Here is a 19,486-nt window from a genome sequence, read left to right as displayed (position 1 = left end):
TTTTCAAAAGTGAAGACGTTCCACTTTGATTTTTTTCCCTATTACAAGAAATTATTTTAATGTAATCCATTACAACAGCTATTACAGGTTGTTTGTTTGCTTTGGGGTTTTGGTTTTTTACCTGGAGTAATAATAATGCTATTAGCTTCTCGAATCATATCAATTGCATTGTCAAGGTTGATTTCTGTATGTGTGCCAGAAACTTCCATGGGTTTTCCACCAGCTGTTGAAGTGGTACCGTAGCCTCCAAGAATCACATTAGCCAGGGAGCGATTCATTGCCTGGAGAGTAAAATTGTAGCTGTGAGAGTTTAATCCACATAACTTTTGAAAATGGTGTGAATCCTTTTGTGTATATGGTATTCAGAATCCTTTTGTGTATATGATATTCAGAATCATTTAAAGAGGCTTATTTGATCACCTAAAACATTTTAACCAAATCAATTTGATCTAGCTTCTGAAAATTATTTCAAAAATTTAAATGATAAGAAGACATCTGGGAAATCACATCATTTTTTTCTATAAAATCAAGTGTACACTGATATCTTTTCAGTCAAAATAAACTTTTAAAAATTTAATGGAAAATTACCAGTGATGTTGACATATATGTGAAAAACTCAGATCTAGTCATTATTATATGTGTACTGATTGAGCAAGTTCTACCTCCATACTGACATGTATTTCACCAGAGTAAAAGAGAATGATAGCTATAAGAAATTTTACAAGGTGACTCTACAGATCTCAGGTGAATTCTGCTACCAGCTGCAAGCTGTCAAGAGGCAACAGGGAGGAATCAAAGGATAGGGATCCCTATCATTTACAAGTCTGCTGCCCTCTGTCATCAGGAAAAAAGGAAATGCAGGAGTTGATACTGTCTTATTTTCCGAATCAACTACAGCTCCATGAAGCAATAACAGAAGTGACTGGATTCATCATTAGCCTTCTAAAATATTTCACTTCCAAAAAAGATAAATGAGTTAGTTTATACACTGCTTCGCTAAAATTTACACCCACCCTTTAACTAGAAAAATAATGTCAGGAAAAAGTAAGAGGAAGGCATTTATTGCATGCTCATTTACAATCATCCAACAAAGTACCATACAAACACCACGGCTGGAATATGTGACAATAACGGATCTGGTTTTGAAAACTGTTTGTAGACCTCTGGAGGTGTGGTGGTTAAAAAAAAAAAGACAGGAAGCTAGATGTTTTAAGTAATCAAAAACATTTTAAGAATTCAAATCACTATGTGATCAAAGTAGTCATTCTAAATGATCATAACTGAATGTATCACTTCATAAAGAATTCCAAAAAATTAAATCCTATTTTAAGGGTTGTAATAAACATATCATTGATCCATCAGTTATACTATTTTAAAGCTATGTTAAGTGTCAACCTATACTTTAAAAAAAAGACAACACTTTATTATTAAAGAGCAAAAAGCACCTGGAGATTTTCAGTGATAAGGAACACATCAGAGAAAAAAAAACATGACCACTCATCCAAAGATAGGCAAGCCTGCTACCACCTAAGGAGAGAGATTTACATATACTGTTGAAGTGGGACAGAGGCAAAGGCAGGGAAGAAAAGAGCAGAGAAGATGAGCAAAAAGCCACACTTGACTTATCATAAGTTTCAAAGATGTGGATCAAAATGTTGTCAGAATTTTTGAAATTGTTCTTTTGACCTAACCCCATTTATCAGATACAACATTCACATTTCACAAAGCCCAGAGTCTGGTGGATTTGTCTAAGTTTCTTACATATAAAATAAAGTTCAGAATATCTTTATGCATATTATTAACAGATAAGAGGGTCAGAGAAAAATTAAAGTGATGCTTTTAATTAAGTTCTTCATCCCAATCCAACGTGGAGTTTTAAATTCTTAACACAACTTCCTATACTTAAATCCAAGGTTGAATGAAAATCCAAATGGCCATACCTGACACTTCCCAAACATTCAACATTTGCTGATTTTGATAAATCCTTTCTACTTTTAAATCACAGGATTCTGAAACAAAATTACCAGAAATACATTCTACCAAATTCTTGCCCTTAAAAACTGATTCAAAGGCCAATTTCAGACACTGAGATATTTCTGCCATAGATAACTTTAAAAATAAAAAAGTGAAATGTACAAAGAGGTTCCATCACCTGCATCACACAGTCCTGTATAAAGGGAGAGATGACAGAGGCACAGGATGTAGAAGAATATGACCACTTTAACTTGGCTTAAAAGGAACCCTCCTTTTCTTCCTATAAAACTGAATGGAGGAGAAGGAAAGAATTTCTGAGGACATTTAATTAACGTGTACCCACTTCTGAAGGTATCTTACAAAGAGAAATTAGGGAACCACACAGCAGTTTAACAATCAAAGTCAACTTGTTAAATACATATCCACAAGCATATCACCATTAAGCTAATTCCATGTGGTCTCTTAAAAATTAGACTAAATTAATTTTCATCTCTGAATTTACCATTGCAACAACATCACAGTTCCAACAAATGTTTAGGGTTTAGGGCTTTGTTTTGTTTCCTTTTATTTATTTATTTTTTTTGCTTGCTTAAGTGATTAATGAGACTATCCTGTGACCACTGATGGACAGATTGAAGAGTTCCCAACTTCCAAGACAAAGTATTTGCAACACTGTCCAAGACTGTTCCTTTCAAGTTATTAAGTCCTGTAATGAAAATTGTATGCTACGTTAAAGAGATCCTTAATTCACATAATTCCAAGCAAACTAAGAAATAAATATGAAAACAAAGGAAAGGTCATAAAATAGACAAAGCAATAACAACATTAACAACATGTATACCATTGACTAGCATCTCACATTTCAATGCTTTGTAGGTGCTAATTAGTTGATTGCAAGGCAAAAAAAAAGTTATTTTTGGTTTGGCTTTGATCTACTTCATTCTGTTTTCTTTTCATTTGGAAACAAGCAGCAAAGTACAAAAATCAGAAAATTTGGTCTGAGAATGCTGTTGCATTTTTGTAAGCCGTCTATATCCCAGGCAATCTGGACACTATCTCAAGTAAATGGACTGCAAAATCATGAAGAGTTTAATGTCTATACGACATCTGGATATAAAGCAAATCATTCATTTGAGCTGGCTGTTTGACACTGTCAACATTTTTCAGCTTTTGTAATATTGGGTGTTGTGTAACCAAGCATTAGGCTCAGAGGATACCCAAAAGAATTCTTTGTCAGAACAAAACTTCAATTTTGGGATGCTGATTACACTTAGGGTGCATTCCATTCCCTCTCACATAATAAAACCACTCTGTGCTGGTTTGGACTTGCATGTTTCCTTCAATAAATAATAAAATAATGAAGGTAAACATACTAGTAATATTAATAGATATTTGATATGTGGTAGTATTTCTGCTACCATAACCTATCTGGAGAGGATTCCAAAATGTGAAACGAGCTAACAAATAGAATATTCATCTAATGTTCATTTAACAATTATTATACTCATTTGAATGTGCCAGGTGCTAGGGCAGGCTCCATAAACACAAAGGTGAATAATAAATGGTGTCTTAGGGCTTCTCTGGTGGCACAGTGGTTGAGAATCACCTGCCAATGCAGGGGTCACGGGTTTGAGCACTGGTCCGGGAAGATCCCACATGCCACGGAGCAACTAAGCCCGTGCACCACAGCTACTGAGCCTGAGCTCTAGAGCCCGTGAGCCACAACTACTGAGCCCGCATGCTGCAACTACTGAAGCCCGCGCGCCTACAGCCCATGCTCTGCAACAAGAGAAGCCACTACAATGAGAAGCCCGCGCACCACACAACGAAGAGTAGCCCCCCAATTGCCACAACTAGAGAAAGCCCACATGCAGCAAGGAAGACCCAACGCAGCCAAAAAATAAAATAACAAATAAATTTTAAAAAATAAAAAATAAGGGCTTCCCTGGTGGCGCAGTGGTTAAGAATCTGCCTGCCAATGCAGGGGACACGGTTCGAGCCCTGGTCCGGGAAGATCCCACATGCCATGGAGCAACTAACCCCGGGCGCCGCAACTACTGAGCCTGCGTTCTAGAGCCCGCAAGCCACAACTACTGAGCCCGAGTGCCACAGCTACTGAAGCCCACGTGCCTAGAGCCTGTGCTCGGCAACAAGAGAAGCCTCCGCAATGAGAAGCCCGCACACCACAACGAAGACCCAACACAGCCTAAAATAAAAATAAATAAATTTTTTAAAAATAAATTTAAAAATTTAAAAAATAAATAAATAATAAAAAATAAATAAATAAATGGTGTCTTAAAATATCTTGTAAAGTGAGAATAATATTTCCTACCTCCAGAATTAGTTTGGGGATTAAAAGAGTTAATATTTGTAAAGCACCCAGCATATTCTACTACGCCCAGTTACGAGCAGCTATTTCACTTGTATTATTATTATGAACCACTCTGAGCTGCTAAGCACAAGCCATGGAGAAACAGTTTCTTATAATAAACAGTTTATTATAAGAAATAAACAATTTCTTATAATAAAGATAAGAGTCAATGAGTATGAATGTGAAAAGTCAGAGAGCAGGAAAACTTAGAAGAAAAGGAAATTTCTATCTTTGAAATTGAAAACCATGCAGGTGTGTTTTTGTTGTTGTCTGTTTTGTAATAAGTCATAGGAGTAGAACATGAGCAGTAAAACAAGCACTCTGCACACCAGTGGTGGGAGCTTTGACTGCAGAGTCCTTTGGAGATCAATTTATCAATATCTATAGCCAACAAAAAGATCTTACTCCGTTTAACCAAGTAATTGTACTTATAGAAATCTGACCTAAGAAAATAATCAATAACACACAAGGAAGAATACTGCAGAAAAAAAGTTAAGAACAACTAATATCATGGACTTGGATAAATAAATTATGGTATATGTTTGTGATATAATAACATGTAGACACTAAAATTTATTGGTTAGAAAATTAAACGTTAACATAGAATGTATTTAAATATATACATATGAAAAAAGACAAGAATTAGAATATTAAGTGTTAACAGTTAAGTGGTAATGGGATTATAGATTATTTTATATCCTTATTTATCCTTTTTTTTTTTTAATTAATTTATTTATTTATTTATTTTTGGCTGCATTGGGTCTTCGTTGCTGCGCGCGGGCTTTCTCTAGTTGCGGCGAGCGGGGGCTACTCTTCATTGTGGTGCGCAGGCTTCTTATTGTGGTGGCTTCTCTTGTTGCAGAGCACAGGCTCTAGGCGCGCAGGCTTCAGTAGTTGTGGCACGAGGGCTCAGTAGTTGTGGCTCACGGACTCTAGAACGCAGGCTCAGCAGCTGTGGTGCAGGGGCTTAGTTGCTCCGCGGCATGTGGGATCTTCCTGGACCAGGGCTCGAACCCATGTCCCCTGCGTTGGCTGGCGGATTCTTAACCACTGAACCACCAGGGAAGCCCCCTTATTTATCCTTTTCTATTTCCTTAATGAAAGATGTTTCATTAAACATCTTTTATTTTTGCAATTGAGTAATATTTTTAAAAAAATTAAAGCTTCAACTGGTCTCGAATCCAAATTACTACAATTTGCTATTACAAACAAAATATCTAACCCAGTGTGATACTTATGGTCACAGACAGCTATGAGACCTTGTTAGCCTTACATACAATATAGGAATAAAAAATATCTGAGGTATGCTGACAGTGGAATGGCATGCCTGAGGCAGTGGAAACAGAAAGAAAAGAAACAGAAGAACTAGAAAAAAACAGATCAAGAAATATGAAAGAATGGATAAAAATTAGGAGAAAGATGGTATAATTACAGAAGCACATGTAGAAAAGAGTACTTTCAACAAGTATCTTTTATACCTTATTCTAGTTAATGCTACTGCAAAGGTTACTATAGTTACTATAACCAACAATAAAAGAAACTAAATAAAGAAGGGAAAGGAGAGGAAATAAAAGACAGAAATTTGGGAAATACTGTTGATAATTTTAAGAACCTAAAGAAAACCATTTAAGAGAAAAAGGATAAAGATAAGAAGGTACCCATGCTGACACTCCAAGAACTATATACAAGCCCCGACCTCCTCTCCCCATTAGTATGCCACTGGCCTTGTAAAAATTCAAATACTCCCATTTAATTTTAAAATCAGTATTTTACAAACCGTAAGTTTAAGTATTAATGACAATCTGCTGCCCCCTGCTGGCCACTGAAATTCACCAAATGAAGCAAAGTCAAACTAAGGGTTAAAAGTTCATTTTTAGAGAAAACTATTTCTAATACAACTGAATAAATTTTTCTCCTTCATAAACATTTGTTTTTAAAAACTCCAAATCCTCGGGCTTACCTGGTGGCGCTGTGGTTGAGAGTCTACCTGCCAATGCAGGGGACATGGGTTCGAGCCCTGGTCCAGGAAGATCCCACATGCCGCGGAGCAACTAAGCCCCTGCACCACAGCTGCTGAGCCTGCGCTCTAGAGCCCGCGAGCCACAACTACTGAAGCCCGCGCACCTAAAGCCCCGCGCTCTGCAACGAGAAGCCACTGCAATAAGAAGCCCGTGCACCGCAACGAGAAGCCCGCGCGCAGCAATGAAGACCCAATGCAACCAAAAATAAAAATAAATTAAAAAATAAATAAATTTATTTAAAAATAAATAAATAAATAAAAACTCCAAATCCTGACACTTTTCCAGTAGGAAACACCTGTCCAAACTCCTTGAACTTGGGGGATTTAATTTCAAACCTCTCAGCTTGTTTTGAACTTAGGCTTTCAAATTTTTGTTTTTTACAATATAGCCAAAGCAAACTAATTTTTAATTATGAAAAGATAACTACAGCATTCAATTTACAATGAGACTTTTCAATTAAAGACATAAGAGAAATTCTGAGCTGTAAAATAAGGTATTTTTTAAATTGTAATAAAAGAATGAAGGTGAAGTTATTTTTCTGCCTGAGTTATTAATCAGCATAAAGTCACATTCTAACTTCACCCAGTTTCATGCTTGTCCTTTCACAGCCATTCAAAACTATTATTTAGAGAATAATATCTATAATTTGAAAAAGTTTTTTAGTCAAACCTTTAATTATTTGCAGGATATCTTCTTGCCATTAAGAAGGGAATTAGAAACAAAAAGGAAGCTAGGAAGTATGTGTCTTGTTAATTTTTTTTTTTAAATCATGCTGACCACAAAACTTCAAGATAGGCACTCTCACAGATGACGAGTGGGAGTGTAAATTGGAGCAAGCTTTCCGGAAACCACACAGCAATAAGTAGACAGAGCCCAAAAAATGAGCACACCCTTTCACTTCTAGGAATCATCCTAAGACAAAACTCAGAAGTGCCAAAATGTATTTAGGTACAAAGAGAAAGAAAAATCAAACAACCTTAAAGTACAGCATTAGGGAAAATTAAATAAATCTTGAATATCCATATTCTAGATTAGTATGAAGACCCTTAAAATCATATTTAAAAAGCATTTTTAATGATAAGAAAGTGGCAAGACTATAATTTGGAAGATTAAAAAAACTCAACGTAAAACAGTGTACAATATGATCTGATAAGTAAACACACAGATATGTAATACACAAAGAAAAAGAATAGAAGGAAATAAAATCTTAAGTGTTTATCACCAGATGCAGGGAGTTAGAAGATTTTTATCTTATATTTAATTTTCCAAATTATCTACACTTGGGTACTTTAAAAGCAGTATGGCAAATTTATTCAAACGAAACACTCTGATATTTCTGCTGGAGAGAAAAAGAACCAACCCAGTCATTTTTACTGCAAATAAAAGAAATGACAAACAGGCCCTCGTTTTCAGAACAGCATTTCCTTTTCCTCCATTGGCTGCTTCCTTACCACACACATGATGTAGGACAGTATCGCACCGGAGGAGCCGATGAGCGCACCCACGACGGTCAGCAGACTGTTGTTGAGCAGGAAGCCCTCTGCACACAGGGCCCAGCCTGAATAGCTGTTCAGCACAGTGATGACCACGGGCATGTCAGCACCCCCAATGGCAGCCGTCAAAGTCACACCCTAGCACAAAAACCAGAGCTGAACTCAAAATTCATGCGATGAAAAGAAACCTCTGACGCTGAGCATCATGGCTCGCAATCATTCTGGTTTTCCAATTAATATATTTACACGTAAGTTCCACACCTGGTAATGACCGAGTGACCCCTATCGGACCAACTCTCCTACAGACGTAACAAGTGCAAACGCTGAACCACAACCCCTGTGCAAAAAAAAATCCCTAAATCCCTAAAAGGCAGTGATGAAGAGCAGGCAAAAATTGGAGAGGGGTCTACACATGGAAAAAAGTAACAGCACTGAGTAAATGTCACAGTTTTTATGACTTTAGCTGATGAGGAGGGTCCTGTTGGTGCCAAGTGAAGCCGCTAAAACTAAAATATAAGCCCAGTCTTACTAGCTTGAAAATCTGAGGATAGGGTTTAGCATGACTAAGCAATTACTGTATGTCTAACTTTGTGCTAAGCACTGTAGATGATTTAAAAATTTTTAAGCATAAACCTTGTCTATAAAGTATATACTAAGAGTATACTAGACAAACATGAAGTAATCAGTGAATGGCACAGAGCTATATACAGCCGCACCATACACTGCTATAAATAGAATGCTAAACTGTGACATACGGACACCTAAAGAATACTGTATGTATCCACATACTAAAGCAGTAACTAGAGAGGAAAAGGAGGGCCAACCTATCCTGAAAGGTTTCACTTAACTCCCTCACTGAACACACAGGGTTTATTAAAAACATTTCATTTCATACGATCATTTGGCTTGGTATCAGAGCTTCCAACAAATGTGAGAGCAACTAATGGGCAGGGACTCTCTGACACTTATTTTATAGGGCTTGTCACACAGCAGGCACCTAATGAACGGAAATGAAACCCTTGGCTTTTTAAATTCCTATTCACCAACACATTGATCCAGTGAAAAGACCCCAGAGTAAAAAAGATGTCCCATGTGACAGCTTTGACAGGAATTAGTAAGTGAAGAGAAAGAGTAATTTTCTCCTTACACTTTTCTATATTTTCCAGACTCTCCAAAGATGAATACATAACAGCATTTTGAAACATTTTTATTCCATCAGGGGTCTTGAAGAGACAGAAATAAGATTACACTGTAACCTAACAAAATACTTAGTTCCTCGCTAAGAATGTGCTTTCCATCTCTGACCTCTTACCATGACAGCAGAGAGAGCTGACACAGAGCCCAGACAGGTAATGCCAGTGGTGAAGCTGGGGTCCAGCATGAACGGGATGATTCCACCCACGCTAGCAGCCAGCAGGCCGGCATTGAGTACGTGCCTCCCAGGGAGCAGGAGAGGGGCGGATTTCAGGATACCTAGGGCCAAGCACGTGGGAATCAGAACCTAGAACGTGTCACAAGAAACCCCCTCACACACACACTCTTAAGTGTGTGTCATTTAATCCTAAATCACCAAAATTTAATATTAGGATAAAAACATGCTACTTAAAATATCACTTTATATCACCAGCTACTGAAACATAAAAGTAAATTAGAGTTCTTACACATAAATACTAACGGAAGTAGGAAAAGTAGGGCTCGACTTAATTGTCCTTTACTTTGATCACACAACAATTTCCTTACTCTTTGTCATGGAATCATGAAAAGTGATTTTTTTTTTCCCCATATGACCAATACAGAAGTTAAGTGTGGTTTTATTTATTGAAAATGTCAAAACAGAGTCCTAGAACATTAGCCTTTCTGATTCTATCAACTGAGCCCAAGGGAGAGGGTCCTTGTTTGTTAATTGGTTCTAAAGACAAAGCATGAACTAACATCTTACTTATGGCACATCTTCTCCTTTTTTTAGCCCCTTTTTGTTTCTTTTGTAAAAGTTGCCACTGCTGTTTTATTTATTTTTTGGTTTACCTTCCTTTTTGACTGTCTCCTCCCCAAGAATATAAGCTCCATAAAAAAATAAAATAATAAAGACAAAGCGTGAGACGAGAATATCGTAGGCTTTAAGTTCTTTTGTGATTTTTAAGTTTCACGGAAGTTCCCCCACTTAATTCTAATGACTTGATTACTGAGAGACAAGACCAGGTTTTTAAATCACAAACTAGTTTCTCTAGAGACTTGCTTTTTTATGAAAACACTGAAAGCAGCTATGTGAGGTTTTCCCGTCCACTTCTACTTTCATGATTGGCTTCAGCAGTAGCAAAAGCTGCCAGGCTAGCCCCCTAAAATGTGTATTTGTTTTAAAAGTAAGTACTGTATACTAATCACACAAATTTATTCAATAAGCCTCTCTCTATTCTGGAAAATGTATAAATCATTTCTGTGAACACTACACCGGCATCTCTAACCAAGGATTATAAAGACGTTATTTTGTTCATACATATTATCAAATGTCAACTAGTCCCTCTATGTGAATTTCTGTGCATTAGTCTACCTCACTAGCTCTCTGCAGAAGACACGGCTTCAAACCTTTGTGAGATTTGTAAGGATCAATAAAGAGAAGCCATCTTTATGGAGAAAAAAAACACTTTCATAATGTCATACAAATACTCTTCACCTAACAGGTTCTACTACTAAGCTATTTTCTGAAATTGAAATGGACCCCTAAACACCCTAAATAATAGATATTTACCTCTATGTTATACTGAATCACTTACCCTGCAATTTTCCATAGGCAACAAGAGAACCACTAAACGTGACACCACCGATGTAAGTACCGAGGTAGGCCACGGTCTTGGTAAGATTAGCTGCTGCATCCGTAGCGAAATGTGGATATTCTACAATGTACTCAGCTATGCACGTAAGCACAGCTGCCAAGCCCACTAAACTGTGGAAAGCAGCAACTAACTGAGGTAAATCAGAAATCTGGATGCGTTTCGCAATTGTCAATCCTGTTGGAAAGTGAAAGTCAAAGAGAAATTAAAACTTGACAGACCTTTGAGAAACAACCCAATAAAGACCACACTTGAATATTATTCAGCCATAAAAAAGAAGGAAATCTTGCCATGGATGGACCTTGAGGGCATTATGCTAAGTGAAGTAAGTCAGACAGAGAAAGGCAAATACCATGGGATCTCACTTATATGTGGAATCTGAAAAAACAAACAAACAAACAAAAAAACAAGCTCATAGATACAGAGAACAGATTGGTGGTTGCCAGAGGCGGGAGGTGGGAAGGGGGGGGGGGCAAAATGGGTGAAGGGGGTCAGAAGGTACAAACTTCCAGTTATAAAACAAATAGTCCTGGAGATGGAATGTACAGCATGGTGACTATAGCTAATAAAGCTGTATTGCATATTTGAAAGTTGCTAAGAGAGTAGATCTTAAAAGTTCTCATCACAAGAAAAAAAATTTTAACTATGTATGGTGACGAATGTTAACTAGACTTATTGTGGTGATCACTTTGCAATCTATATATATAAATATCAAATTATTATATACATCTAAAACTAGTATAATATGTTAATTATACCTCAATTTAAAAACGGGCCACTTAAGGTTATTCATCATTGTCATTAATAAGTATTTATCTGCTTCCTGGCAAAATATTCTCTTACAGGGACCATTCAGGCAAGAACACTGGCTTAAATACCCTTTCAAATAGCAGGCTCTTTTAACACACCTCACCAATGCCCAACTCCAAAGAACCCAAACACATAGCATCAACGTTTCTTACAACCTTTGAACACTCCCCCGGACTAACGCTTCTTCAGATTACTTAAAGCTCCAGCTAAACCCCTTAAATTCTCCCCACTGCATGAATAACCCAGGCTCTCTTCCCTATCAGCCAACATTTGCCCCTGAGCACACAAGGAACAACTGGAATATGAAGAAGGTCTAGGTTTTCAGGTGAGTGGATGGGAGCCAAGTCCAAAGGTAATGAAATGCAAATATCTGAGTAGTAAATAACCAAATCAGGAGACTCTGAAGGAGCTGCCTGGCTACAGGCGGGGGAATAGAAGGGCTGGGGCTCACAACATTTGCAAAGACCATGCCTAAAGGCTGTCCCGCCATGAACCTACTGCACAAGCACAAGTGCTTTTCCAGGGACTGTCAAGAAAGGATGCACAGCTTTCCCAGGTAAGTATAAAAGGAGACGTAAAGCTAATGCTGTGCTTGGTAAGTATTTAACCACCAGCCCCTCAGAATAAAAACGTGCGTGTGTAAATACATACGTGAGTTTTTACTCATAAAAATGTATGTAGCACACAATTTTCAAACAATAAAAATATATACAATACTCTTTACTGTAAGTTTCATATAGCCAATTGACTTTCACAGAATGTTACCAAACTCTGGTATCTGTAGCCAACCTAGTGTTTGCAACTGATGAATGAGTGTGGTTCCCACATGAATGTTGGTTGAGATTTTTGTTTACTCTAACGAGTAAGACGAGAGTGAAACAACAAGATGTATATAAGAACTTCACTCACTGTCAATCATGTAAGTGGCAATTTTGCTGAATCTGATAATAGTTTCCAAGTACTTGAAGAATATTTACTCAATTTTTTTTGTGCAATTCACAGTGTAATGACAAAACACACTTTTAAGTTTAAGCTTGCATTATTCATATTTTCTCCATCACTTTATTAGGTCTGGACAATGAACAAAACAATAAATGAAACTCAGATTCGTAGCGTTTGTTGATTTCCATGGTGTAAATACAACGGCCATGGCTGCTCTCAAGCTACCAACATGATGTCATTAAATATGGATTCAGGAAGAGATGTACAGAAGCCCATCATTACACAGTATTTCTACCACACAGACACAAGACACATGGATAATCTCAAAAGAAGAGATAATAAAAGCTAGTGAATTCATTAGAAAGTCATGAGTGTTTAGGATTATTACCTTTGTTTCTAATTTATTTAATTTTAAGTTTATATAATTTAATTTTTGATAATAGCTGTGTTTAATAACCAGCTCGAAAGATTCTTGAAAATTTACCAACCACCCCCAGCACACCACTGAATAAGACTAAAAGAGTGTTTTTTCTGCTGGCATGTGTTTTTCACGTTTTTAACAGGTCTCTGAAGCAGAATCTTCTGCTGTTATTTATACCCAGCCGAATAAAAGATGAGCCTATAGATGGTACCCATATAAGTATTCCAATTCCCTGTTCTATTATTGGCTAACTGGACAGAGTCAATAAAGGAAAACAAGAACTGAGCACAAGGCATTTCTCAGCCGACTCTTTGGACACAGTTGATATTACTCAGTGTTTTAAAATGTTTACTTCTGAATGAGAATTATACCAACTGTGATGACTTTTTGCCAAAAGAATATTTACTGAAGGAACTTCCATTAAGGCAATTTAATTCCTTCATCAATATGGGCCTCCAACAGAAATATGTATATTCAGAAACTGAAGTGCAATTAAAAAGTTCTTACTCCTAAAAAAGGTATTCTTAAATCTCTGAGCCTAACTGCCGTCAGGTGTTCAAAGGGCATGGACTTAACATAAAGGCAGAAACCCACAAGTGCTTACCAATGGTACCGCCCAAAGCCATTGCTCCAGACATCTGAGCTAACAATTCTGGGCACGGTTTTAGGCCTCCAAGGGTGGCTGCCAGGCCTCCAGCCACCCCAATCATGCCCAATGCATTGCCAAGACGCGCAGTTCCCTGGGTGGAAAGCCCGGCCAGGGCACCAACACAGCACAGGCCGGAGCCCAGGTACACAATCTTTTCAAAGGAAAGGGAAGAGAGAGAGAGAGAGATTATCAAAACCTTCAGTCTACTAGCTTAAGGAGAACTCCTCTTGAGGAAACATGATTCTCTGAGGACAATTTTAAATTCATACAATAGAAGGACCAATATGAGCTCTTTTTTTTAATATTTCAATGTATTTTCCTATCCATTAAGGATATTACCATATTAAATACTTTAAATTGTACTTGCAATTATACCATTTATGTACATTGGCTTCTTCTGGACTTGATAGCATACAAATGCATATAAAAGTACCTAAATTTAAATAGAGTTATTATGGGATCTAGACCTGACCTAATGCTATAAGGGCGCCAACCCCTGAGGTTGTAAGTGTCAGAGACCGTGCTGTATACTTTATTTATGCTGTAACTCAGTCCCATGAGAGTCACAGGAGGAAAGAATCATCATCCTCGTTTTATAAAAGAGAAAACCGATGCTTAAAGAGGCTACGTAATTTTTCTAAGGGCAAAAGATCAGTAAATAGCAAATCTGGGATGCAGACCTAAGTCTCCCTGACTCACAGTTCTAACTCTTATCAAAAAAGATTGTGTTCATTCAACAAATACTACACGTTAGAAATAGCAGAAACCAAAGGAGACATGATTTTTCAGCTGTCAGAGAGGCTGAAATAGTCATTGAAAAGAAAGGTATGACTGAGTTTGGAACAAAGTTGAGTCTCTATTACAAATTATATTTAGACATGGAACTTTCAAAGTTCAACTTGATTATTTCTGTTTCTCTATACAGCATGCATTTTTAAATTATCTTTGTTAAATGCACTGGCATAACATCTCCTGGATCCATAGGGGAAGAAAGTAAGTAGGAAAAGGACTAATAATATCTAATAATAAAAATTTTTTCAAATTTTTTACTGATTATTTCATTGTATCCCTACAACAATCCAGCCAGATACATAAAAAGGGTACTAATAAACTTCTTGCCTCTTTGTACATGTGGAAAAACTTAGGGACAAACAGGTAAACCCATCCTTGCAGACTTAGCAGGCAAATCTGCCTCTAGAATCCAAGGTCCTGATTCTTAGAGGATGAGAATGCTGTATTTGACCAAGATGTTTCAAAAGTTATTGTCGTATTTGCTTGACAGAATTTGAATTTTGGTAATGATAATGTTAAGTCTACCTGGGATGAAGACACAGAACAAAAATAAAAGCTTTCAAATGAGACTCTTACTTGTTCAATGTTATAACCACTGTAGAGGGCAGCTAAATATCCTCCAACAAAGGTACCAGCAGGGAGCAGATACAGGTAATTGTATTCTGGGGGGTCGGTGGGACGCTTGAACATGTCCAGCATTCTCTGAGTCACCAGAAAGCCACCTTATCCAAGTAAATATGAAACAGAAAGAGGTATCTCATTGAGCAACATAATTTTTAAAGGGCTACAATTTTTCTATTTTAAGTACATCTTTATCATCTAGGAATAAATATCATTTTAAGTAACATTTTAGAACCTCAAAATTGAAGTTATTCTATTATTCAAGCCAGTTACACTGAAGGGAGGAACCCTTAATACATTCTGGAAGAAAATTTGCTATCAGAGTACAAAACCAACTATTTCTGCATGACTAAAAATAAACAGCCATTCAAACAGCTCGGGAATGCAAACGATCAAAGGCCAGTGTTTTTCTTCTAATAGGTTATTCTGTTTGTTAAACCCTATAATAAGTGATAAAAGAAAAAATACCATATCAACGGGCACCACGTCTGTTTGGACACATTAAAGAATTTATAGCTACAAAATATCATCGAATGAGTTTCATATACAAGTGATATGCTAGGCTTTCAGTTTTCAGGAACACAGGCCAGGATAAGGCAAAAGGCTAAAGTTTTATCTAAAATTATACCCATTTAAAGATACTATGGTGATAGCTCTAAGTCAGCTTAATTCAAAACTATGCATTCAATAACTTTCCAGTTAACCTGTAGGCATTGTAGTTAACCTTTGGGGCATTCAGGGGGGAGGGGTGTTCTCTTATCAAATAGTTTCTAAAACTTACCAATGGGCAAAATAACTAATTTTCCTTCACACAGAGCATTTATAATCTGAGTGAAACATTTTTTAAAGGCACGATTAAATTCTTAAAATCAGAATGTTTGTTTTATATTGATTTATATTTGCTTCTCGTGTCTCCACTAAAAATCGCACTCTGGGTTCTTTCACCGTCCTCATACCTGCAATGTTGACTGAGGATATGAATGCAGCAAGAGCAGCGAGGCCCTGAGAAGTTGTGGAAGGATACAAATGTCCTCCCATCAGCACCAACCCACCAACTGCGGTCAACCCTGGGAAGAAAGCATGGATACGGTAAACAGTAGCTAATAGCCACGCTGCCAAATCAAATGTCATCGCTGAAAGACCTCACAAGCACATGCATCATAACGGAGAAAGTTCTCACACACATTCTCACTGAAGTACTTTTGTGGGCAAAGAGTTACCAAAACATTTTCTCCTTTTGCATAATAATTTTAACCTTTACTTTCTAGCTCTGTTCCCCTGATAAAGATATAAATCAATATTGTTATTAGACAACATTGTTTATGGAGCAAAGGGACCTCTGGTGGTTACAGAACTGGAAAATACTATGCATGAACTATAAATATATGATGGTGAAAGCCCATAGCTTTGGCCTTTCCTGAGCATAGTACTTCTTGGAATTGGACCCGTTCCCGGTGGAGATCCTGAAAGCCATGCCTGTGCAAGAGACGCCCACTGGGGCCATGAGGTTTCCAAGCCACAGCAGCTCCCACATCTGTCCACATAGCTGTGCGGACTGTTGCATGGACCATGCTGCTGCTGTGAAACAGTTTCCAAATTTTATCAGAGGAATCCCTTCTTTAAAGGAAATCATAACTGAAAGAAGGAACAGTAGCTCTGCACTGCCTGAAATGGGAGCAGCCCAAAGGTATGACACACTCCATTGGCCTCTCACTTCCAACCCTACCCCTGCACCCTCTGGAAGCCCAAGTCACTGCAACCACCAAGATGCCAAGCCCTACAATTTGGAAAACACAGACTTTATAAACCTCATGGAAAGCACTCCTAGAGTTGAATAAGCCCTTGAAAACCTAAACTGAGGGAAAACAAGAGGCGAACAAACCTGAGATTGCATTAGTCACAGACATCAGTGGTGAGTGGAGAGCGGGGGTCACTCCCCAGACAGTGTGGTAGCCCACAATGCCAGCCAAGCCAAAAGTGGTCACCATCTGGGAAAAGGCTAAATTGGGAGCCGCAATGCCCAAACCCAGTATCCCAGTGAGACCTAGAGAAAGAGAGGAAAGAGTGTGAGTTCACATCCAATTATCTCGGGAGGATTAAAAGCACACACACACCCACACACAAACAAACATGTGGGATAGTCAATGCTTTAAAATTCCACACCCTTGCCAATAATGAGATTTTTTTGAGATGTTCCATGACTGGGAAGGGGGGTGGTGAAAGGGAGTTAAAGGTATTGCGAACAAAATTCAACTTCCTGACCACCACTCCCCAAAATAAAATAAATTTTAAACATCTAGTAAAATTTATGAGTCACCTTAATAACAATTTGCACATTTTCCTCTGTATAACTTGTCCTCTTCCCCGTTTTAACTTTCACTGACAGTGCCACATGTGTTTATACAAGTGTTTTTATTCCAGAATTATAGGCCTATAAAGGATCTACCAAAGCATTTTCTACTTGGGCAACACACAACCTTTATAAGACAGACTTCTGTGAGGCCAAGTTCATGTCACTCTCAGATTTGGCTGAGGAAGAAGGATTTTAAGAGAGTAGGAAGGATTTCATTCACTCCAGCACCTCCCCAAAACATATGGCTTCCACCCACCCGGGACAGAAGTTTTGCAATTGCTCCTGAATCTGGACTGGACTGCTGGCCAGGGCAGTCAGCTCCAGCCTCAACACTAAGTCAGCAAACAGGACTTTACAAAGAAAAGGAAAAAAAAAGCGAATTAAATTAAGAATGTGCAGAATACAAACAGTCAGCTCTCAACATACATCTTTAATTATCGCCTTTCCTAATAGCAAACATGTGGATGGCTGTTCTGCAACAGAGGAAAGGGTTACCTAGTGGTCAGTGAAAACCAAATGATAATGGGTGACCAGGAAGCTGGAATTTAACTTTTTTGAATAAGGTACTCTTATCCCTTGATATAAACTATTTCTTTATAAGTGGCATAGCTGGAACATTAGCAGTTGACATTCATTTTACTTTAAATCAGTCAATAAGACTGTAGTTTTAATTTTTTTTTTTTAATTTTTTAATTTTTTTCGCTGCCCCACACAGCATGTGAGATCTTAGTTCCCCAACCAGGGACTGAACCAGTGCCCCCTGCAGTGGAAGCACGCAGTCTTAACCACTGGACCACCAGGGAAGTCTCTGTAGTTTTAATTTTTAGTTTCCTACCCACATACAAGATTTCCAGGGTTCCAATGGATGGCCTGTTAACCATCTGGAGGGAGAGTTAGACAGAATGTTGTTTTGTGTTTCAGTTAAACATCAGAGAAGGGCTGTGCAGGGTTATATTTAAGGACATGTTTTCTTAAGCCAGACTGCCTGGTTCAAATCCTGGCTCTACTGCCTGTCAGCTGTGTGATCTCAGGCAAGTTACTCAACCTCTCTGTGCTCCAGTACCCTCATCTGTAAAATTATTAACCCTCTCTGTCTTCATCTGGAAAAAGAAAATAATAATATGCCCACTTTACTGAGTACTTATAAGGAATAAATGAGTTAAGGCACGTGAAGTGTTTTAGCACAATACCTAGCACTCATTAAATGCCCACATTAGTTCAGAAGCACTAAATTACCATAACCTGCACTCAGTTGTGTTGGGCATCTAAGATAGAAATCCCACATCTGAAGGTTTTCTTTTCTTTTTTTTTTAATAAATTTATTTATTTTTGGCTGCGTTGGGTCTTCGTTGCTGCATGAGGGCTTTCTCTAGTTGCGGTGAACAGGGCCTACTCTTTGTTGCGGTGCGCGGGCTTCTCATTGCAGTGGCTTCTCTTGTTGCGGAGCACGGGCTCTAGGCGTGTGGGCTTCAGTAGCTGTAGCACACGGGCTCAGTAGCTGTGGCTTGTGGGCTCTAGAGAGCAGGCTCAGTAGTTGTGGTGCATGGGTTTAGTTGCTCCGCAGCATGTGGGATCTTCCCAGACCAGGGCTCGAACCCGTGTCCCCTGCATTGGCAGGCGGATTCTTAACCACTGCGCCACCAGAGAAGCCCCAGGTTTTCTTTTTAACTATTTAATAAACTAAAGTCTTTTCTATAATACATTCAGTAATTTCAAATGTGCTATATTTAGTTTGTATAACACAGGAAATAGAAAAGAAAAACAGAGAAAAAAAGAAAAGGGAAAAAAAGCAAATCACATTCTTTGAAGAATGCTAGTCAAATAGATTCCTAACATATACACAAGAAAAACACTTGGTTTTATTATAAAGGAGGAAGTTTTAGGGTACAGAAAAACAAATATAAGGCCATCCTTTTATTCACTGGAATATGCCAATGTTACATCTATTAAAATGCAATAAATCTTGACTCAATAAACATAAGAGAAACCTAGAAAAATAAATCATCATTCATGCCTCACTACATTTCCTTATGAATTGTAAAGAGAAATGGAAATTTACAACCCTGCTGACAGTACTCTCCATGCACAATACAGTAATATGGTTTCTTTTTTTTTAACAAGTAAGAGCAAATAGGGACACTGCTCCATCTATTCACAATGTTCGCAACTAAAGGCTTTTTCAGTCATTTTGCTGAGACTTGCTCTTTATTC

At 37.9% G+C, this 19,486-nt stretch overlaps 1 protein-coding gene across 5 annotated transcripts in view; it reads right to left on the bottom strand.

Moving 5' to 3' along the window:
• The window catches only part of NNT (nicotinamide nucleotide transhydrogenase), a 96,332-nt gene that overhangs the window by 26,076 nt on the left and 50,770 nt on the right, over positions 1-19,486 (bottom strand). For all 5 annotated transcript variants that reach the window (XM_082382210.1, XM_082382206.1, XM_082382209.1 and 2 more), the window contains 8 exons: positions 16,805-16,966; positions 15,879-15,989; positions 14,878-15,023; positions 13,465-13,660; positions 10,631-10,864; positions 9,172-9,332; positions 7,818-7,997; positions 122-281 (listed from right to left, as the gene is read on the bottom strand). In XM_082382210.1, the coding sequence (XP_082238336.1) occupies positions 122-281; positions 7,818-7,997; positions 9,172-9,332; positions 10,631-10,864; positions 13,465-13,660; positions 14,878-15,023; positions 15,879-15,989; positions 16,805-16,966 (1,350 nt within the window). The remainder of the gene's footprint in view (positions 1-121; positions 282-7,817; positions 7,998-9,171; positions 9,333-10,630; positions 10,865-13,464; positions 13,661-14,877; positions 15,024-15,878; positions 15,990-16,804; positions 16,967-19,486) is intronic.

The sequence above is a fragment of the Balaenoptera borealis genome (assembly GCF_965194805.1).
Source record: "Balaenoptera borealis genome assembly, chromosome: 2".
In the NCBI taxonomy this organism is placed as follows: Eukaryota; Metazoa; Chordata; class Mammalia; order Artiodactyla; family Balaenopteridae; genus Balaenoptera; species Balaenoptera borealis.
The sequence above is the reverse complement of the archived record's forward strand: the minus strand, read 5'-3'. Positions and strand labels throughout refer to the sequence as shown.